The sequence below is a fragment of the Meleagris gallopavo genome, chromosome 6 (genome assembly GCF_000146605.3).
Source record: "Meleagris gallopavo isolate NT-WF06-2002-E0010 breed Aviagen turkey brand Nicholas breeding stock chromosome 6, Turkey_5.1, whole genome shotgun sequence".
Taxonomy (NCBI): domain Eukaryota; kingdom Metazoa; phylum Chordata; class Aves; order Galliformes; family Phasianidae; genus Meleagris; species Meleagris gallopavo.
Genome location: NC_015016.2, coordinates 48,914,262 through 48,937,495, shown reverse-complemented (window position 1 = coordinate 48,937,495; position 23,234 = coordinate 48,914,262). Strand labels below are relative to the sequence as shown.

At 40.3% G+C, this 23,234-nt stretch overlaps 1 protein-coding gene across 2 annotated transcripts in view; it reads right to left on the bottom strand.

The window, feature by feature from the left end:
- Window positions 1–7,665: 7,665 nt before the first annotated feature.
- Window positions 7,666–23,234, bottom strand: part of SUGCT (succinyl-CoA:glutarate-CoA transferase) — a 358,596-nt gene continuing 343,027 nt past the window's right edge. The window contains exons 14-16 of one of the 2 annotated variants that reach the window (XM_019616695.2): window positions 15,514–15,543; window positions 15,159–15,225; window positions 13,633–13,701 (exon numbers count right to left, since the gene is read on the bottom strand). In XM_019616695.2, the coding sequence (XP_019472240.1) occupies window positions 13,698–13,701; window positions 15,159–15,225; window positions 15,514–15,543 (101 nt within the window). In that variant the 3' untranslated portion in view covers window positions 13,633–13,697. Of the gene's footprint in view, window positions 13,702–15,158; window positions 15,226–15,513; window positions 15,544–23,234 lie in introns of both variants that reach the window. The other variant, XM_031554006.1, reaches the window with a different exon arrangement.

The following is a 23,234-nucleotide window of genomic DNA, read 5'->3' as shown; positions in this document are numbered from 1 at the left end:
ACTCCATCCCAGGTCTTAGGCTGGAGGATAAACAGTATCACAAAAGAATCTCTGCACAATGCTGAACCCTGGATTGTAAAACTGTGCTTGCAATTGAAGTTAAATTAAGAATTTGAAGATTACTGTCTGCCCCAGTACACAGGAATACTAATTTTAAGGAGTCATTTGAACTCTTCAGGTTCTACCGTGTCTCTGCATGATGTTAATCTTCCTTTAGGTCAAAAGTGTGTGCTCACTGTGGGATTTGCAGTGGACTACCACCACTGTCCAGCCCACCATTGTCAGTCCTTTCCTGTTCCTTGTACCCAGATTTGCAGTCAGCACAAAGACCATGCAGGATCACTAATTGATTACACACTGACATGCGTTTGTGATGGTGCCTCATGTGGCAACACCACAAAGTAATGACTTTATTCTCAAGGTTAACATTTTAACTCAAAACACGTATTTCCTCCAACTTTTGCTGTGAGAAGATTTTTTTTCTTGTCTATTGCTATTTCTCCAAGTATTTCCTGCCCCCAACATATTTTTCTGTCTTATAGATGACAATGAGGATCAAGTTTAAGTTTTGTAACAAAGCTACTGGGCACGAGCCTGGAAACTACAGACAACATGTGCGTTAGCCCTATACTGTGAAACAGAGTGACTCCAAATATGTTTTCTTTCCTGATCACTTTTTGAGTACTGTCCTCTAAACTTTGGTAGGCACCTCTGCAATGTTATTGCTGTGGGAGGGAAATTTTTTTTTGTATGTTAGAAATGTGCAGCCCTCAGGAATTTGAGTAGTGGAAAAGGAAAGGTTGCTCCTCTTCACTGCCTCAGGAACTACAGAATCCCTCTTGCTTGCTAATTATTATCATTTTAGAGAGTGATGCTATAACTTCCTCACACTCAACTACCTTCTAAAGCAGCATTTGTATGAGTGGAAAATTAATAACGTGCTCTCTCTAAACTCAATAAAGGGTGTACACCTGTCTTTAATTTCAATTTAATTTCATTTTTATAAAAAGTTCAACAATAAGAGAATATGATTAATTTCTAAATGAAATGTTGTCAGCTCACCATCATGACTAGAAGGAAATCAGTGGAGCAGAACTTAGATTTCTTCCTTAGGGTTGTAAAGCATATAACGAATGGTTGGATCAAACACCAAAGATGTTTTTAATGATGTAGAGAAAAGGACAACAATTTTAAATTGACAATGGCCAATTATGTGTAAATTTCAAGAAACTTTTGATGGTGGCAGGGTTTAAATCACTAAAATGTGATTTCATGTGAAAAGGTCTAGTTAAACCTTTGTGCTTTAATGAAAAGAAGTCATTTAGGAGCCCCAATTTCAGTTCTACAGCAGAGTTATGAGAAAACATTCACTTCCATGGTCTTTACGTGGTTTTAAAACCTATAAACATTCCACTTCCTCCAAGATGTAAGTGCATTTTCACTGGTAGAAATGTCAAGAAATAATGTAGATGTTTGCCTTTTTCTCCATTTATTCTCTCATTTCTTCCCTACTTAAAGTGAAAGAAGGATCAAAAAGGAGATAATGCATTTTTCAATATAATAAAAATAATAATAATAATATTAATAATATTCTCCTTAATATATATAAAAATGAACATACAATCAGAAAGAAGCACACAAATTTCAAATGTGGTATACTGAAAATTTATTGTTCTAGCCTCAACAGTTAAGTTTGATGGAAAAAAAAACCCACAATGATACTTAAAAGAAATAACACAAACAAAGTTTGTTCCCATCAAATGCCTTTGTGAGTTCCATGAAGGTTGCTAGAACTTTTTCTGGCTTTATCAAATTAATGTTACTGACGTCGTTAAGGAGGGATAACAGCTGCTCCAAGTTTAAGATTGCAACAGAGCCCCCACTGGAATCTCACTCTGGACCCCACAGAAACATTCAATTAAAATGGGGGTTTCCCTTCCACAACCACAGGACAAATGGAAGAAGAAGAAAGATTTTATAAAAGTAGGACCTACCGTTGTGTTTCCTGTTTGGGTTCCAAAATTCTGGCTTTCTTTTTCACTGTAAGAAGTCACCAGCCTCTACATTCATGTTCAACGTCTAGTTTGCATTTTGTAGTGGGAAAAATGTAGTGAATCCATGAGACGCAATGCAAATTTAGTCTTTGGTGTCTTTCCTACCAGGCTCCTCCTGCAAAAATCAATTCCATGATATTTTCAGTTCCCCAGACTTACCCTGCTTTAATCAAATTTCCTTAAAAATGAGTATTTAAGACAGAGCACACTGTCATCCAGTCCTTTTCTCCTATCATTTTGTCCTCAATCAGTTTTGAATTTCCTGTTCATTTGTGGCCAAGTCTATCAGAATAGTAGGTGCAGGCAGAGTGAAAATAGGCATGCAGAGACATTGTGGGAAAGGCTGCAGCACATACCCTTCCCAAACATCAGAGGATGCAAACAGGGGACTCATGGAAGGAAGGGGAGTGAGAAAGAGTCATTCAGAGAAAAAGTCAGTGGGAAACAAGACTCCATGGGCTGTGCTATTTACAGACTAGTTGTTATGTGCAATATGGATTCTGACCTGTCTAATCTGCAGGTAAGTGATGTACATCCTTCATCCTTCTCCCTTGTACTTCACCATTAGGCATCATTGCTTTGGCTTTTCTCATGACATTAAATGCAAGTCACAAGCTACACTGCGGTGTGTTTATTTATGCTTAACTAGGAAATCTGCCTAGAATCAAGACTTGCAATATTCCTTTTGAAGGGCTTGTGAAATATTGTTAATAAAGGTAATTCCAGTAGGTTGGTTTGAAAAAGCTATGTGTAATCCTAACGCAGGGACCAAAGGACAGTGTAAGTAGTAGCAATCTTACAGAAGTTAAGATAAAACGTAAGGCTAAGTAAAAATAATTTTCAGTCATCTCTACACTAACTCTATGCACTAAAGGACAGCAGCAGACAGATTCTGCTTCTTTACATCCTACAGGAAAGCCAAGCTCCATCAGTATGTCCTGTGTGAACTGGCCCTAGACAGCACTCTCCCTCCTCTCTCCACAGAATGGTTTAAAAAAAAAATAAAAAATTAGTGTCCTTTTGATCTTTTGGCTCCTTGCCTTGGCATGTCTTATGACTTTGGCCGGAACCTGGAAGAAGCATCTTCCTAATTAATAGCTCAGGAATTATTTCAGGCTGCCACCCACCAGGACTGTTTAGCTGGATGGACTACGTGACCTTTCTGCTGCTTTCCTCCAGCCTCATCCCAGAGTGCTGCTGTGACCTCTTTGCAGCAGTGCCCACCAAACTCCTGTTTGCCCCAGGCAGTCTCCATCCTATAGCAACCCTACAGCAGCCTAAAAGAGCCTGCCACTACTCAGCTTTTCCAGTTTATTTGGTACGTTTTTATATGTACTTTTCCCATGCTTCAGACACTAGCAGTGCTGGAGAGCAATGCTGCAATGCCCTATTCCCTCTTGACATACTTTGTGTGTGGTTAGTAAACAGCTCCACATTCAAGACCTAACCAATGAACTCTTCCTGGGCCTCCCTTCCCAAACTTTTAGACCACTGTTTCTGCTTCTAGCAAAGTGCTTCCACCTACAACATAACTTATAAAAAATGCTGTTAACATTTATTTAGAGTCTGTATACAAACATGCAAGTAGGATTCACAGACGGATATAAACCAGAAAACAATGCCTCAATGCATAACCTTATGGGTAGCATTTTTGAATGAAAAGTGATTTTGATCATTTCTGGGTTTTCTGGGTGTTCATCATGAGACACTCATAAGGACCCTCAAGTTTTAGAGGGCTCTGGGAGCCCACATGCTGAAACACCAGCCCTTTTAAGGTATTTTTAATGGATCATCTGAAGAGTAAGACATCCAAAACAATTAGTCACCCTCAAAAAATCTTGACCATTTATGTAACATTATTTTTCTAGTTGTGAATAATTGGCTGAGCTTGTGAATCCACACACTCAACTTCATGGCATTTCTTTGTAGGTTCATCTGTTTGTCTGTCACACAAACAGCTTGGGAATGCTGCATTTACTCAGTTAAAAGTGTTGGAGACTATTCCAGATGCTCCCAGCCAAGGAAAATGAGAATGACAGTAATGGGGAACACAATGAGCCTTCATCACTTGCTTGTTGCTCCCACCCTCTCTCTTAAGTCAAAGCTTTGGCTGACAGCATTCATTATCACTTTCTGAAATAACAGTATCACTCCCTCATAATTTCCCATTCCATCTTCCCAGTAGAGCTTACAATTGCATCTCCTCACAAACATCTTACTTTCCAGAATAATGGTACCAAGGAAGTGGAAGGTGAGGGACACAAACGTAGGCCTTCTCAGGAAAACATGGGCTGTGGGACATGGGTAGCAGAATAAATGACCAGAGCACATGCTTCTTATGGAAACGTGATTTGTGATCTGAGGACAAGAGCAGTGGAGGAGGCTGGAGAAGGGGAGTGAGGAGGAGGAGAGATGCACAAGGTGTCCCTCCTAATAGAAAAGATTAGTACAGAAGGATGAATCTGGGATGGAAGAGTGCAGACCTGGAGGGACAAACTGAAATAACAGACTTTCATGTTATATGGAGTTCTGAAAAATTCTTCTAAGTTCAGGTTAAAACTGACAACTGGGGGCACAGCATACATAGCCTTCATATTATTTGAAGAACCAGCAGCATTGCATGAGGATCTACCAGGTGTTTAAGCTCATGCATTTTTTCCACTTGTCATTCCAGCTAAAACACACATCATGAAGTTCTGAATTTGCAGAGTTCTTTCAACAGTGAGATAATTTTCATCTTGGCCACAAGTTTACCACCTTCAGTAAAGACAAACAAATGTATTTGCAGCAAATAGTGGGTTTTGTTCTATCAGGAGACAGAATACAGCTTGTTGTTACAGGCTTAGTCTGGGAGTCTGAATTAGAAAACACATACTTGACTTTTACGTACTTAACAGATGTGCACTGAAGAAGATGTACCTAAGGGCTACACAACACAGAAGCCTACAGAAAACAAAACAAGATGGTGCAGATGATTATATGCTCCCACTGATAATGTTGTCAAACCCTGGAACAGTGTGTACAAGTGAAAAGTTGATTGTCCGTCTTGACATTTTGATCGTAGCAATAAGGAAAACATACAGATGAACTCTCCATAAAGACTGTGCAAACATCTGTTTTGTCCACACGGATCTGATAAGTGTATGCGCAGATGAGGAAACTGCATGTACAAGCTGAACCACGTCACCAGAAGAATTTCACAACAAATGGATGGCTTTACCAACATACTTGGCAGATGAATCAGAGGTGTGTGCTTTAAACTTTTGTTTCTCCAGACTAATCCCAAGATGAACTGTGGTTATACAGGTAAGAGTAATTCTTAGCTTTGTAAGTATTTACATATCTGTTTACAATATCCTGAAGAAATATGAATAAGATCTTCCTGTTTAGCACTACTGGCTCCAGAAAGGACAGTATGCAACCTATCTGAATTGACAGCAATAAATCCAGTAGGTCAGAAATTTTTATTTCTATTCTAAGAGGATACTACTACTAATTAAAAACAAAATAGTGAACACTTAGCATAGAATCATGTTGTTCTTTTAAGATATGCAAGATATTCATTGAAATACCTCCTTTCCTGAAATGAATACACTCAACTGAGCACCAGGTTACATTTACCAAGCATGCTTTTGCTTCCAGCTCTCTATGGAGACTACACTGCCTCGCACACGTATACTGCTTTTAAATAGACCATTGTATTACTGACACAACTCAAAAATGGGGTCTGATTTCTAAAGACCTTTGAATTATCTGGTGCCTGCAGCTGGAGGAAGAAACCATAGAACTATTATCTAGAATAAAAAAACCAGACTGGAGTCCATCTTAACACATAGCCCAGCCCTCTCAGAGCTGAAGCCAAACGTGCTGTAGTAGGGAATCAGTGGTATCATCAGCAGCTGAAAGAGTGAACCCTCATTTCTGGTTGATTCAAGACTCGTCTGGGATTGACTGGATTGTGAGAAAGGACAAGCTCAGACAGCAATACCTTGTGTGCTTGCACCTTCTGCATTAGCAGTGGCAGTAAGGCACTCCTCTTCTTCATTAAATTATGGAACCATAAACAACAGAGATTTCCAGAGCTTCCTTAAATATCTTTGTAATGGTCAAAAGGCTTGGAAATCATGGCAAAAACAGACAAACTTCTTGGGGCTGAAAGACCTCAGCTAAAGTCTTAGGCTGGGATTTTGACAGGATACTATATTTGAATCCCACTGGAATGGGAACAGAGTACCTGACTCTTTTAAAAACACACAACACTCTTTAACAAAAGACAATGCAGATAATATCAAAGAAGATAATAGTTTTGTTGCTTTTTTTTTTTTAATTAAGACTTGTTAACTTATCATTGTTGCGAGTCTGAGCCCTTAATTTTTCCAGTTCCCCTGATTGGACATATTGGGAAGGGTTGTTCCACTGAAAAACTCATCTCTGCCATTTAAGTACCAGTGATAATAGCAAAAATATTATCAGCTGTTTTTAGCCTATTCCCTTCAGCCTGTAGAGACATCATATTTTACAGAATGAAACTCTGGGAAACAGCCCTTCAGCCTTTTGTCCACAGTTATGTTCACATACGTGTTCAAGCCTGCATCTTTACTATTTCTTCTGTTTAACACTTATTCAATCCAACCAAAGGGAAAAGACAAAAACCTAACGTCTGCTCCACAGAGCCCAGCGTGTAACCTACAGCTTCAGATTCACACAATAGCTGTAAACAGCCACCGTAGACAGAAACGATTATATAACAAAGTTCATCTAGAGGATGAGTTCAAAAATAGTGGAAAGGAGGAGATGTAGCTGAAAATCCTTCATAATGGAAAATGAACTCAGAAAAGGTGGAAACTTCACAAGGAGATGAGAAAATGTGAAATGAATACCCTTTGGTTCGCTGCCCCAGAACTCATCCTCCCTAGGCTTTGTTCTGTGGAGAGGAAGTAGGAAACAAAAATGAAAATATTTCTGGCATGAATGAAAGCTAAGAGAAAAAGGGGGAAGGGGGGGGCAGAGTGACTGCTAAAATTCCATATTTCCACATCTGCTTTCAATTACACTTATGTCAAGTCATTTTATTATTTGACGAAACCAATCCAAGGAATTAGACTTTTGTCGGATGCCTTGAAATGTCATTAAGTGCTCAAACACAAACACACACACACACACACAAATAAAGTCACGTTTTCCATTCATTGCAAACGTGATCACCAGCCTGGAGGGCAGCAGTAGGAGCACCAGTAGAGCTACCAGCTTTCAGGCCACCATCTCCCACCAACTGGCTTGCATGACCCTGCCAGGCAAGGCCAAGGCCTGGGTGAGGCTTCTGCTTCTCCCAAACCATGGCTGGGAGGCCATGGTGCGTGTGCTGGGAGCAGCAGGAGGAGGAAGCACTGTTCAGGTTGGGCTGGGGGGAGTGGGAAGGGGGGGTAGGGGAGAAGTGTCCGTTTACAAGTCATAATTTTGTCAACAATCCAAATCTGGTTTTAAATTAAATATTAGCAATAAACTCAGAGAGAAAAGATTTCCAAAATGCATGACAAAGGAAGTGCTAGGAGCATATGTCTTTTCAACAGCTCAACAGATGTCTCTTTCCCTCCCAGTTATCCCAGCCCATCTATTTAAGGTTCTCTATACTTTTAAGAGTTGGAGTCTTCCGACTGCTGTTTGCATACTAGCTTCAGAGGAAATCCCCACAGACCTTCTGTTGCTTTTACACAACCTGAAGTATGGCTTCAGTGGAAGAGGGGGAAGTGCTCAACACCTTCTGAAAAAAATCAGACTCCATGTATGTGCATCACACCAGATTCCCAAAGGTGTATAATGCCAAGGGTCAATTAGTCACTTTAGAAAGGCAAAAAAAAACCAACACATCAACTCAAACCTCTTGTCTCTGATCACTTAATTTGTGGCTTGTTTTAAAAAGCAGCATTGCTTTTCTGCTCAACAGGATTGTGATCTCTCATGATAACAGCTGAGGAAATAAAACCTGCATGTTTCTTTTGGCATTTTCTCATTTCAGGATCTGCAGACTTGGTGACGTGTTTTCACTCATCATGCTGACATTTCTTCACAAAATGCCCTGGCTTTTCAGTATCTTATCAATGAGGCAGCCAGAGGAATTCATCACCAACACCTATTTGGGCCATAAAAGATAATTCTGTTCCTGAAGGTTTTCCTTCCTCTGCTTTACAGACTCCTTCATGTAAACTTTTGCTTGAATAATTTTTTTGGCAGAATAATGGCAGGGATGGTACCTCTTATGTAATAGTCAATGGTTTCCAAAATGAGACTTCTCAACAGTCAAAAAGCTTTTTTCTATACATTTGAGTGTTGCCTATTTTGTTCACTTTCCTCAGCAAGCATAGGCTGCAAATTCTCTTCCAGCAATACTATTCAGGCTACCAGAGTCAGATTTCCCCTCTGTTCCATATGCACTAGCTATACATTCTGCAGCACCCATGCATTCAACAGGGCTTTTATTTTTCCTGCCTTTCCACACTGTGACCACTGCCATTTTCCTTCCAGACATTTCTGAAGGCCAAACTTTGACAGACGCAGATTGTGACAGAAAGATTGATGACAACTGCTCGGCACGTGGAACAATTGGGTTAACCACAAGCAGTAAAATATGGAGCTTAGCACATGATGCTGAAACATATCAAAGTGATACTGCCATCACACTGTTGGGTAGAGCCATGAATTATTCAAAAGCAGTTCAGGTCAGGTGCCTGAGTAAGGGCACAAGTCTCCAAAGAACTATCTCATCTTATATTGGAAAGAAAAAGAGCCTACCCTTACAAGATTTCTGATACACCTTTTCTAAACTGCAGTGGACAACTCAAAGAAAAAAAAGCAATACGTGGTGTGAGATGAAAAATCAGGAGAAAGATGTGGCATTGACATGCATCAAATTTCTATTGAGAATGAGAGCATGCATATATGGTCTAACAATCTTAAGAATGAATAGTGATTGTAGTTGCTTCTGTTTTTTTTTAAATACTGAACAAGGAGATGTGAAGACCTATTAAAAAAAAAACGCACTGCTTCCAGGTGCCTCAGATACAGCAAGGACTTCAGTGTTACTTATCAATTCAGTTCATGGGTTCAGACCTAAGCCTGCAATGGGAGCTGACCCGTCAGAGATCCTCCAGAGTCTTCCAGGCAGACTGCAAACATTCAGCCAAGGTCTTAAAAATGATACCTCAATGGCATGACTCATACTTGCTCAACAAAGCTCAAAGGTTTTCACTAACCAAAAACTATTGAAGATCAGAAAGCTGTTGCCATGCAACAACTCACCCAGTTTTGCTGATTGTATAGAACAAATACACTTTTCTCTTTGGGGTATGTCCCATCCCCAATTTTAGTATGTATTCTTACATGTAAATCATTAACAAGGCTGCAAAAATTTCAGGATAGAAAAAGCATCCGCAGTTCACATAAAAACATCCAGGCACTAGTAGAAAAAAAGTAAGCAATTGTTTTAATAAAAATTGCAAAAGATATCGGAAGTGGGGGACCAGGAATTACTTAGACACATGGAACAATTGGAAATCATTTACCATACTTGAGATGTTTGTGTGTTGCATAAGGCTGTCTCCGGTTACAAATACCATTGTTTTTGACTGGAGGAAGAAAGGAGGAGGTAGCAATTTCTAATGGGCTCTTAGTAGTCATGCTCATGCCATTTAACTCTATGGAATACTGCATGAACAGTGGTTTAAAAGAAAAAGTACAGCTTGGGGATAGGGTTGAGACACTTCAGTTCCAACGTGACCCTAAAAGCTTGGGCTGCAAGCAACAGAACAGCACACACAAAAGCTACATCAACACAAAAGGGAAAGGGGAAGATGAAGCAATATAAGGAAAAGGAGACAAATAAAAATAAATAAACAATAATTTTAAAAAAAGTCAGGCATAGAGTCCATGAGATGAAGCCCTGGGTGGAATCATGGTCCTTGAGTGTCTGTTGGGTAACATGGCATCAAAGCTTTCTTTGGGACCAAACAAACTGAAGCTTTAAGGAAAAAAATGTTTGTGGGTTGCATTTCTGTAATAATAAAGCCATGACTCACAGAATGACTGTCAAAGTTATAAATTAGATGGTGATTTAGTGAGTTATCTCACACCTACTTTGGAATGCAGTCAGGAGGAAGAATGCTTTTAAAGGGATGGAAAAAAAAATAGCCATTGCATGACTGAATCTAATGGGGAACTAAAGTTACAGTAAACATTTTTTGTAAACTCTTCTGAGTTTTGGTACACGATATCACACTCACTCAAAGGTATGTGCAGGGTAGGACAGTTCTGAATTCCTCTTAGCAAAAATTTGAGCTCTCACTGCAAAAAGAAAAATTTAAACTGCAAGGCTAACATGCATTTGGATTCAAAGAGGTGCATGAGTTTTACTGTGTTGGAGAAGACTCAATCTTCTGCCAAAATAAAGCTGTGCGGTTCAGCTATGGTTACTGACCACAAATGCTACAGCACTACTTTATTCCAGGTGAGAAGCTGTCCCATTCCCCTGCTGGCTCACTCCAGAGGAACCCCAAGAGCAATCCTCCATAGAGACCCAGGAATGTCAGGAGAGCAGGAACAGGGCACGTGAGCCAAGCAAGGAAAACACAAGTGGGCTGGAAAAAGCCTTCTGCTCCCTTCTAAACCTAAGCTATTGCAGCCAAGAATGGTGCAAGGTGATAATCTAAGAAAGATAAAGGAGGGAATAAGATATTTAGAAGGGTTTGACATGGCGACAAATGTTTGCACAGGGCACAGTTAATACTTTAGAGGTGGCTCAAGCCAGCTAGACACCTATCAGATGGTACAGTTTGAAGGATTCTGCCCTTTCAAAGCTACTCTTGAGTATCTTAAAAATGAAAGAACTTGAGTAGCAATTTCTCTAGCTTCTAGCCCTGTTATCTAAACTGTGAAATTAAAATGGGCCAGCGGAAGAAATGCTGAGGAACTGTGAAGAAAGCTTGACAGCAAGATGGAAAATAAAACCTAAAAAATGCAGAGAATGCCTAATTCTTTGCAAATAAACATGCTCCCTTGTTCCTGTAACATATGGAGACATCAAAGAAACCTGGGGGTTCCCAATCATGTTTCGTAACAATGTTGCTGCTTTGATTATTTATATGAGTGACTTGACTAAATTCACCTTCCACACTGCTCTCTTTAAGCCACTCGAGATCCGTAAGTTATGAATTAGGTTTTTCTCTCTAAGAGAGCAAGCCATTTGACAAAAGGTGCTGTTCCATGGTCTGTAGCAGCATCAGAAGCAACACATCTCATTATTGCACTCAAATAAAAATATATAAATAGCTGTAGGTGCTGGCATCCTGACTGTCATTATTCGACCTCAATAAGCACACAAGGAGGTGCTCTTCTTCTGCATAATGTCTGTCTTGTTCTATTTGCTTGGGTCCAACCTTGTGTCCAAAGAAATCATTGCATTCATTTTTCATCCTGTTGTACAGCTTACCACCAGTACTCATGTCTGCACTCCCTCACAGGCTGAACACCTTGATGCATTTAGCTCTGCACTCTTCACTGGCTTACACTGAAGGAGTTTGACACAGTGGCCATCACACAGGAAACTGGGGGGCATGCAATGACCTGGACCTTCATGATCCGTGCTGGAGACCACCAAACTTTTTTCCCTCTTCTCTAGCCCAATGAAAACTGAGCTTTTTTCTCAGAAGGCAGTCTTGCAAGACTTGGTTACCAGTCCTACAAGCAAAACATGACTTTTGCAAGTGCAGTTCTTTTCTGATCAGTCAGTATAAAAGTGGCACACTGATTCTCAGCAGATACACTCCCAATTGAACATGAATTCCTGCCTTCTATCATAGGAGTCGAGATTTCAGAGGTTATCGATTTAGCCCTAAAATGTAGAACAACGTTACATAGTGTGAGGTAAATATTATTCTTGTGTACCCATTTATGAATTTGGTCTATCCTACCGAAACCTTTAGGGTTGTCTGCACTTTTTACTGAATAGCAAGTAAAATGCATAATATTCTCTGTGCAGAAAAGATAGCACACCAGCATTAAGCAAGGATTCACCAGTGTGCTATAAATTCAGACACTAACTCAGCCAGTGGCAACATCCTGATGTGCTTATATCCCTGAACATCTAATTTTACACTCTTAGTATAATTTCAGGTCTAAAATCTGATTTCTTTATTCTTACAATGTTCTTTTTCATGTTATAAGGAGTTGGGAAGGCAAATGAAGATTTCTGCTAGCCAGTCCATCAATGGAATGAGGATGCTGGTGCCAGTGAATGGGACATTCTGGGGCTCAATAGGCAGAGCTAAAATCAGAATCCAATTCATATACATATATAGGTGCATCCTAGACCGTTGCTATGGAAATGAAAGTAAAATCTTATGGTTATAAATTGCCCGCTGCCAAGATAGTATCTAGTTTTCACTTGCACATAAATTTATTATTAAAAACTCAGAGCCAGGCAAAGCCCAAGCCTTAAACTCACCTGGTATATTTGGTATAGGCAGTTACAGACTGTAACATTCCCTGGGATCTAGACTCTTCCAGTGCTTAGATTCAGATCTGAAGAACCTTCACACTAGGAGCAAGACCTTAGTTGGGAAGATCACACCAAATGCTTTTCCCCTACACATCATCATCACTAGGATGACAGGCAGCTCAAGGAGCTGCTCAGGTCCCATTCAGTGGCCTTAGGGTTATGGATATCACAGGTTAAGAGACTGTTGGCAAGAAGTTACTTCAGAGTGGCAAGCACCACCCAAACTTACCTATCACCATGTTTTCTCTTTATGCTGCTATGTTTCGCAAAGGATACTTTCCTTCTTTCTCTATAAGATCAGCAGAGAGTTGGGTTGGGTTTTTTTGGCTCTTTTAAAAGTGTTTTTCTACCTCACCTTCTGCACTGCTTTTCTAACACAGCAGCTTGTTTCCCAGAGAGCCCATGCAGTTTTATGATCCCTAAGAGGTAAAATTTCCTTTTTCTGGTCACCGTATCTTCTCATTCAAGCAAACACAATGTCCTGAACAAAAAGGCAGTTCCATTATCTGATCCACAAGGAAAAAAAAAAAAAAAACAGTGGAGAAACTCTTAAAAGTTTTACTTAAAAAACAGAAGCATCGAAGATAACATTTTCTGTAGCTTTGTGTATAACACTACTACAGTAATACGGTAGAAAACCTGAGAAAAATGTAGAGATGGCAGAGGTCATTTGTGTAAAAGAGGCATTCACAAGCATTACCAGTTTGTTGAATTGTCCCCTTACAAAAACACATAGAAGAACAACAGTTTTGGTATGACCAGAGGCTCACTCTACAGATTCTCACACAGGGGAGCACCTCAGGAGGATACACAGGACCTGGCCTAAGTGGGGGTTTCCTCATTCAGACCAGAGATATAACAACAGGCTTCACGTGCCAGGTAGTTATTCTGACCACTTGGACATTCTCAAGCAAGATTCTCAGAATTTCTCTTCTGGGAAACTCTCTGCTTTGCTAAAGAGAAATTCATTGAGTGGCCGGCATCCCAGATGAACACAACAGTCTTTGGTGCTTCTAGAGCAGGAGATTTCTGTCTTGTCACTGGGAGTAAAAGCTGTTTCTGAAAGGCTTCGGTTCCAGTCCAGTGAAGAAGAATTATCTATTGAATAAAGAAAAATATACTGAATATTTTATTACGAATGAAAACTGATTTTTCTTCTGCATTCCTATCTTTCTACCTGGGCCAGCTTGAGCTATCCTACATTACAATTTATCATTTTTACAAATGGCACTCACAAATCTTACATAGATGAAGTAAATAAGTAGGTTGCTCTGAAAGTAATGTCTCCTAATTTATTTCCGTGGAAACAACAACAGAACACAATAACACTATTTGATAAAGCAAATTCTCAGCTACTAAACAGTATTTTCCAACACAGTCACCACAATTAGCTCTGCATTCTCACCAGCGATGAACAAGGGCCTACATGCTGTGTTTGCAAAAATTTGCACCAGTGGAGGTGTCACCACTGCTGAAATGCACTGCCCACCAACTCACTGTGATCTCATCCACTGTTTGGTCTCCATAAACATTCAGTAAGTGTCAATGAATGCGAATGGCTGCCATTGTTTCTGCATGGAAGAAGTGATCTTTTGCTTCATACACACTTCCATGTCAGACAACATTTGGGCAGACCGCCCCTCTGCTGCCATCTCTCACACAGCAATAAAATGTAATGGAAATATTGGTGGGAAGATTCAAGCCCTGCTGATATGCCACCAACATCTGCCTCTGATGTTGTGGGTCACCATAATAAAATAGGAGGCATTGCTTACAGAGCAGCCCTCATATGTACTCCTGTAAATAATGACACAGGAATTAGTCAGGTATCTCAGCAGCACTGCCTATATAAGTACCTGCATGCATGTAGATAGGCCACAGCCCTATTTTAACTCATGGAATTTAAAATCTGCACCACATAACAATGGACTAAAACATAAGGCAAATGACGTGAGCTAAGGATGGAGAAACAGCCTTTACACTCAATTTCCTGGCTTTCCTTGGTTTGCGTCACACCTTTAATGTTATTTCAACATTGCGTTTTGTCCTCTAAATTAAATGTACAGTAGGTGTTCTGTATTTAATTTCCTTACTGTTTTTTTTTTTTCCCCCTCCTAAAGGAAAAAGAATGGAAGAGATTCATGAAAGGTTATAAAACACATATTGTGTAGTGGAGAGGCTGGAGTAGCTCTTTTGGAGCCTTTTCATTCTCCTGGGAAAATATGTAATTAGGTAGTTTTTTAACATGTGTATTATGTACTGAATTACATGTATTTATACATTTCTCAAAGGAGTATTGCTTACACAATAGCCCGGAGCAACTCTTTTGGAGCCATTTGGGTCTGACATGTAACTATGTACTTAAGACTCATTTATAGTAAATTTTGTTGTGCCTACATAGTAGCTTTTTATTTTTATTTAAGATTAATTTCAAGGCCTGTGAAGAGTGCTGCGTTGACAGACCTGGAGACTGCTGGCTTCTGTTTACTTACAGAATTGGAAAATGGGGGTGATGAAGGTGTGGGCATCCTCAGAATAACCCCTCCAAAATTTACCTTATTCCTGACTTCAGATGCTTCCCAAAGTAGATGGCACTTGATTCTGATTCTGCCCGAAACTGGACTAATACAAAAAATAAGTTCACATAGGCTGCTAAGTATTTGCCATCTGCTAATCCAGAAATTATTTCATTTTCTTTTCTTTTATATACATATACACACACATACATATATATATCTTTTCTGGAAGAAAAGAGAGTATAAGCCAAAATAGCTTTCTCCTAAAATCATAAACAAACTCCCTCCACCCCCCAAGTACAGTACAGCTAAAATACGACTTAAAGAGATACTGCCAAGAAAGCAGGGAATCAGCTGTAATGTAAATGCAGAGATAAATATATTCCCAAATTACCTGAAGTGCCAAGGAGGAAAATGGCTTGCTCTGAAAGAGAAACTGTAGTCAGCAAGCAGCACTAATGGACAAATAATAGACATTAATACCTATTGGGATAAATAAATTAAAAGTTGCTACCAAAATTCAAATGAGTTTGATCCTCCCCCAGTGTAATCTCATTTTGCTTGGAGCTTTCTGTTCTGTTTTGATATTCCAGAAGTTCGTGTCGATTTTCTTTTTTAAATAGTCATACTTAAACCAAAGTATCAGACAGTGTTTTTTCAGAAATATTAAAGTAATCATACTTTTCCCCAGTAGCAATTTTCATTTAAAAATAGTAAAAAAGACTTTTTCAGTTCTTTCTCTTCTTAATCACAACATAAAGTAGAACTCAGCCCAAACTGTGAAGAGCTTTAAAACCTTACTTCTTTTCATTAACAACGGGCTGTGGGGGACCAAGCGAGGAGGGAGGTTAATGATGGAGGTCAGTAGCAGAAGTTTTTCATGCTGTCAGAACAGTGCTTTCTGGAGCAGCAGTAGAAGTGCCACACACATTTTTCTCACTGCTGTCCATCAGTGCAGTTGCTTTTCTGTTTGCAAAACAGTAGCAACACAAGGAAACGTGCCCTGCCTTTTCCCAGGTTTCAGGTTAGGAGAACATTTAGGGAAAAGTAATCAAAAAGCACAGAAAATGACTATAATTGACAAATCACTGCCCTGGTACCACCGTCATCTCTTTTTAAGGTTGTGTTTAGCTATGCTTTTTGCAGTTTAATGCTCAGAACAGAAGGTACCTTTGAGCACAGAGCATACAGCGAGTTACAGCTGACTCAAATCAAAGCTACCAAAGTACAGCGTGTCAATCTGCTTCCCGGAGGCTATTTCTGTGCCTCCTTCAGCTTTTTCTCCTCAGCTCATTCTTGCAGTGAAGAAGTCCAAAACCAAGTCTGCACGTACATATTTGTTAAGTCTCAGAGAAGAGATCCTAAAATATCACTGATAAATAGAGGAGCATACCTTGAAAGTTGCAGCTCAAATGGCCAAAGGTGCAGAAAATATGTAACAGAATATAGCGGGTGTGACAGGCAGAATGCCAGGCTGAAAACTGTGAGCCTGGAGTCCTGGCATCATCGTGCCAGCCTACAGATCTCCAAACCCTCGATGTTTCCGTTCCTTTACCTGTCAAATGTGCATCATAGTGCTATTCTAGCTACAGTACAGAAGGAAATGTGTAATCATGAACATCAAATTTAAAGGTTGTATGAATTTTTAGCAGCAGCAAGAAACCATTTAAAGTTCTGAAAAGTCCTTTTTCTCAGTACTCTACTTTTGAGATACTTCTGACTTTTCCAGTCAGGAGAGCTGCTTTTCTTCCTTCAGACTGCACTATTACAAGTCCAGTTTTGTATCCCTTTCTCACCGGATAAACCTTACTGATACTAAAGCCCCAGAGATATGCCAGTTAGGCATTATGGCCATCGACACGATTATATACACAGGCACAAGGACTGCTGGAAACTTCCCCAGATCCTTCAAGGACATTATTAACCTGGCCATAATTTAACACTAGTGTCTTCATTTTCAGCAGAAGGCTCTTCTCAGGGCTGGAGACCACCACCAGCTGCAGGACCTTCTCTCCACCAACACGAAGGACCAGAAGGAAGCCACAGCCATTCCTCCTGGGGCTCTGTGGGCACTGGCACCATGCAGCACAGTCCCTCTCCTGGTCCACAAAAAGTACTGTCCTACTGGACTGCATTCTCAGGATTTCACTATACTGGAAATCAGGAGGTTTCTATCGCTCACTTTTGAACCTATTCAGCGCCAAGTTTATGCCCACTTGTTCTTATGCAAATATTGCTCTTGGGCTTAAACAGCTTTTTCCCCCTCTCTGGCATTTAGCCCTGGATGTATTTATAGAGTGCTGTCAAGTCCTCTCTCAGCTTTATTTTGCTAAACTAAACAAGCCAATCTCTTGGTGTCCCTTCCCATAAGATAGGCTTCACAATCTTTTAATATCCTTGCTAAACTTTCCATACATCTGTTCTAGCTTGAATTCAACTTTAACATAGTTATTAAAAGAAGTATGTAAGATTCTAAATGAAGTTTCCTGGTATTGTATACAATAGTGTCAGTGCCGTGCCCAACATATTTTGCTTCCCTGCAGTTTTATTGCTGTTTCATAGCTACTACACCACTAGCTAGACTAGGATGGACAGAATTAACTGTGGAGGTTTAGCCCTCGAGAGGCAAGCAGCACTGTGAGTTAAGCTCAAGCTTACAGGGTCTTTCCAGTCCCCAGCAGTGCAGCTCCCTAGCAGGTCAAGGAGGCAGCCTCTTCCTCACATCTATGCTGCAGATCTCGGTGTTATGGCCACCACCAACTAAGAGATCAGAAAGCAAGATGCTCAACCGAGGCTGACCTTTGTCTCTCACACAACCCACCATCCAACTCATAACATCTCAGTATACAGCATTTGCTTTTGTTTTGAAATGAGAAAAATGCCAAGTTATCTGCAGATACCAGGCCTGATTTACCCAGGGCCACAGATTCAGACAGCAAGCAGCTCAGCTCACTGCCCTCTGCACAGAGGACCACTGCCCTTTTACTGCTGTGTCGACATTCCAAAGGCTGCACTTGTGCTTCTCAGCCTTCCAGCATGCTTCCTTTCAAACCACAGCTGAGCTGCAGGCACTCTGCTCTCAGCTGCTGCATGCCAAAAAATAACCCCCCCCCCCTCCCAACTCTACAAAACAGTCAAATAAAAATTGTGCAGAAGCAAGCAAACAGCATGCTTTTTGTGTCACTCTAACTGGCTGTGACAGCTAGGCAACATGAGCAGGGTAGCACGTGGCATGCAGATGCCCCATAGTATGGCAGCAGGACAAACCTGAGAGCTACTGATGGTCGCATCTCTCTGCCTGCTCCACAGCAGTGCTCAGCACCTTGCAGCATTTTGTCAGAGTTGCAGATGCCTCCCTGAAGTCAGTGCCCAAAGCAGGCAATCTCAGCATCAAAATACCTGTCGCCACCCCTATTCTATGGCTCTTAAGCATCTGATGAGCGTTTAGCACAAGTAAATATTTCTTCAAGCATCCTCAGTTTTTCTTACATGTGTCAAGAATGTGAGTGTCTTAACAGGACTTTCTAGATGTTTCTTCATACTTCACACTACTGTTTTTTCCCTGTGGTGGTGACAAAGGATGCTCCAACCCAATATGCTGGCAACACTGGGACAGCTGCAGCCTGTGGCTCTGAGGAGATAGAGGAGGCGAGCAGCTAATGGTAGGCAGGAGATAACATAACAAGAAGAGATACTAAGGCTCTGTAAATTAAGAATTATCGGCACAACTTGATGTAGTCATTACTCAATTGCCCATTTTTCCTCTTTTCCATTTCATTTCACCCTAGTTTATGCAATGTAGCTTCTGCAGCACACACACCCTGGTTTTTCCACAGATGCACACAGACACGGTGTCAGCACAATTCCCCATTATCCTTGATGTTTTTACAGGCACATATTTTTAATAGAAGGAGCTAAAAGTCTTTCTGACATACATTCTCTTTCGTGAAGGATGCAATCCTCACATTAGCCTTAAAAATATATCAACAATATGATACTACTGATTGGAGCTGGACTTTGCTTGCAGGTTAAAAATCCTTCCTCGTCTTCCCATTGAATTTCAGATACAAGCATCCCACCTTCCTCATACATACAGGTCATTTCCTCAAGACACAGACCACCTTCTTCTCCTAAACATTTGGAAAGCTTTCTCACATTTAAGGGCTCAAAATCAGAATCCCACTCATTTGCTGGCTTTCTCAAATTTGTAATGTCAAGCGCACAGCCACGGGTCTTGAAAATAAATGGAAATATATTGAAAAATATTATAAGGGCATAAAAGATTAATACATAATTTCAGGGCAGAACTAAAGAGATCATTTGGGCCTCGGTTGTGCTTTTCTTATTTTAGCACAGCTGGACTTCTTTCAAGTGTAACTTTAACTTTCAATTTCAACATCCCTTTAATGTTTTACTAATGTTTCATCAAGTTGTGTAAACACATAACTCTCTCTCATTTTTTATTCTTAGAACACATGAAGCCATTCCACAAGAAATTCAAAGAGTCAGCTGGATCACCAAGTCAGCAGCAATTCTGGTAAGCAGAATTCTGGTAAGCAGAATTCATCTTCGAGTCCTAGATTCTCTCATCCATTCAAGTAAGATGTGCTAAGCACAGCAGCAACTTTGCATTTCCACAGCACGACTAGGTTGCTCAAGCCCCACTACTACATGCAAACATAAATCCTAAGAGAATAGCAATTAACGGAATGGCAGCAGCAAGTTACCAATGAAAATACCACACCGGTGGCTCTCTTAAGAGCACACACTACGGCAGAACAGTTGCACATGCATTGAGCACTGAGGGTAGCAGTTGTCGAACCAGCCTGTAAACCACTGACTCCAAGTTATATTTCAATGCTCACTTAGGTGAGCACTGAAATCCCACTGAGCTTGGCACATTTTACATGCTCTCAGTGATTACGTGCAACTCTTCATACACAGATTTTTCATAATTCAAACCTTACAATTAAATTTAATTGGGAAACTCAACGTTGCAGCATGAAGCTTTTCCACGAAGTTGTGACAAAGGATTAAAATTGTGAGACACAAGAATTTCAAATTTATACACAGGCATCTTGCTCTTTATTCATCCTTCCTCTTAAATGAATAAATAATGACCAGGATTCTTTTCCACTCCCTGTTCCTGAAAAAGAAACCTTATGGCAAAGAAACTTGCAACCTGCCTACTCGCATGGCTTGAAGTGTAAATTTCCAACTAGGAGAAATCGCTATTTGCTCTTCTATCTTAGAGTCAGTAAAATGAAAGGTTTGCTATCAACTTAAGGGTTTTGTATTGTTACATGTCTGAGTATATGCCTCATCCTTCCTTGACCAGATCACAAATTTAAAAGGTCTCTGAGGAATTAATGGGGTTCTTCAGCCCTTGCTCCTCAGCAGGGTGGAGAGGGAAGAACAAAAATTAAAAAAAATCCAGCTCCAATTCTAAAATCAACAATTGCTACTGCCATTCAACCAAGTTTTATAAACGTTTTCCTAGAGCAATGTGTTATGAAAGTATTTTAACACACTTGCTGAAGAGAGTTCAGATACTGAACTAATCTGATTCCCAGGTTTTGTTCTCCTCTATTTAATTTTGGACCGCTAAACTTCTCGCTCCTCTACCAAATCATGCTCTCCTCTTTAAAAGACATTAAAGGGACAGATAACGTAACTAAGGAGTATATTTTTTTCAGCATCAGGGATTTAATTGGTCAAGCAGCACTAACATGAGCCAAACTTCCCAGAAAGTTAGAGATGTTTTCAGCCACAGTATCTACTACTCAGCTTATGGGCATCTCCACTGAGAACAAGCAGGCTGAATCCAGGTCACAGGTCTTAGGCACACTGTATTATTGCTACTTAACTTATGGCCAGCAGTTGGGTAATGCTTCTCCTGTGAGATGAACAGTTTTTGTGCAGAGTTTCTAAGTTGTGGTTTGATATAATGACATCCTTTGTTTTTAAAGGGCATTCTGATAAAGTAACTAAATGTGCTTCGATGATAAGTAAAAATCCAGTAAAAATGGACCGTGCCTTTAAAGTAAGTGTACATGTCTGATAACAGTTCATAAAATAATATTGTTTTTCCTTTTCTCAATAGAAAGAAATGTTAAAATGTTAACAGGGAACAAGCCAAAGACAGGAAGGGAAGGGATGGGCCAGGGATTCTTGGGATGTCAGATTTACTGCAAGTGGTCTCTATTCTCCACTGTGGTTTATTCCAGAGCAGGCACAAAGGGTAAGAATGCTGAACAGAGTGGCTGCAGAGATAGCTGATGATACAAGAAGCAGGCTTTGTAAAATGCTCCGAATAACCTCGTATTTTTATGGTTTCCTTACAGATAGAAAAGATTGTCCTTGAGCAGCAGTAGCGGTGGATAGCTGCCACATCAATAGTTATCATACCAAATCCAAGCTGTTTAGCTTCATTTAAACAAGCTAGTTTTCTAAAGGTTTTGTTATCCCTTCAGCTGGAATAAGAACATCTCTTATTTATGTTAGCTTTTGTGTTATGCACCATGTGGTGGTACAGTAAGAGCGTTCCATCCTAAAAAGCTTACAATATAAATAAAAGAGATACAAGGAGATACAGTTTTTTCTTGCTTCTAGCAATACATAACCAAGTAACAGGACAAGCAAGAAGCTTGCTTAAGGTCATATAGGATATCTGTTGCAGAACTGCAATTTTTTTGAACTCAGACCTGTCACATTCTGCTGTAGCTGTCTACCAACAGGCTTGGTGTCATCCCTTGAGAGAGATTAAAGCCATCATTGCAGGTGCACTGACACAATGTTCTTGCTGTCGTAACAGATCTCAATCAACTCTATCCAGATACAGCCCCAGGCTTATTGCTGGGCATAAAGCATTAGCATTATTCGAAGTTCCAAGTGAAACTGGCTCACAATGGTTGGCTAGAAGTCTATGCAAGATTTAACACTTAGCTTCTCTGCAACGATCTCCTACCATTAAAAAACCTGGGTGCTCATTTCCAATCCCAAGCATAAGAATTGCTCTAATATCTTAATTTGAGCCTCAACTTTGCATCTTAACAAACTCCTAATCCTAGAGGTCTGGTCACTCCCTTGTATCTGAGTATTTCATGGATCACCTTTCACAGTATATAAGCCAGAACAGCATAGGGTTCGTTCCAAGGGCCGTAGCTGTCACTGAAAGCCATATGAGAAAGCAGGCAGTGATGTGGGTCCTGTAGGGGAAGACAGCCCATCATGCTCAGCAGGTGAGAGAGACAGCATTGTCAGCGATACTGAACAAAAGAGGAGGAGCAGCTCTGGCAACCACACACACAAGCCCCATGCTCAGCAACTAATGTTTGGCAGGATCATAGGAGGGAAGAGTCTAACATCTTCCTTTCTTTTAGGGAACATCTGTGTGTATGCCTCTAACTGTGAACCCAATGCAGCAACCCAAAGGTAGTAAGATGTGATGGGACACAGCTGGAATCTCAGCATTAACCAGAAACTACATATTGCAAAAGTGGAAAGCTGTCAGTTAGGTTGGTTGACAGCCTCAGGGATAGAAACCCTTTAAGCAAACTCAGTGCTATTGAGCCTATGGGCCACAAATTGCACATGAACATTAATTAAGCAAAACATCAAGCTGTTAACATTTTAACAGTAACTGTGGTCCTCTGGGAGGCCTTGATTCCGACAGGGTTGGTCAACAGTTCCATCAGGACCTCCTTTCCATCACACCATCATCCACTGGCCATGATGCCCCTTGTTTCCAGCACAGATGTACTCTCTATGCTCTATTTCAAAAGACACAGTGGAAATACAGATATGTGTGCTGCTTCCACATGCCATTAATTATCGGTCATAAAATAACTGAGCATTTCAACACTCTGGAAACTATCTGAGAGTCAGTCGGTGAAAGCAGGCCTATGTCCACTGGCTTTGCAGAACCAGGGCCTTCACTGTAGACATGGGCAATATCACAGTCGTTAAAAACAAAGCTCAGTTCTGCAAAGTTCTACTGCACTCAGAATTTGCTTGAAAGAAAGTAAACGTTGACTGTACATTCTATTACAGCACATAAAAATCATTAAAAAAAAAAGAAAAAACAGAACAACTATTACATATGTACTTCTTACA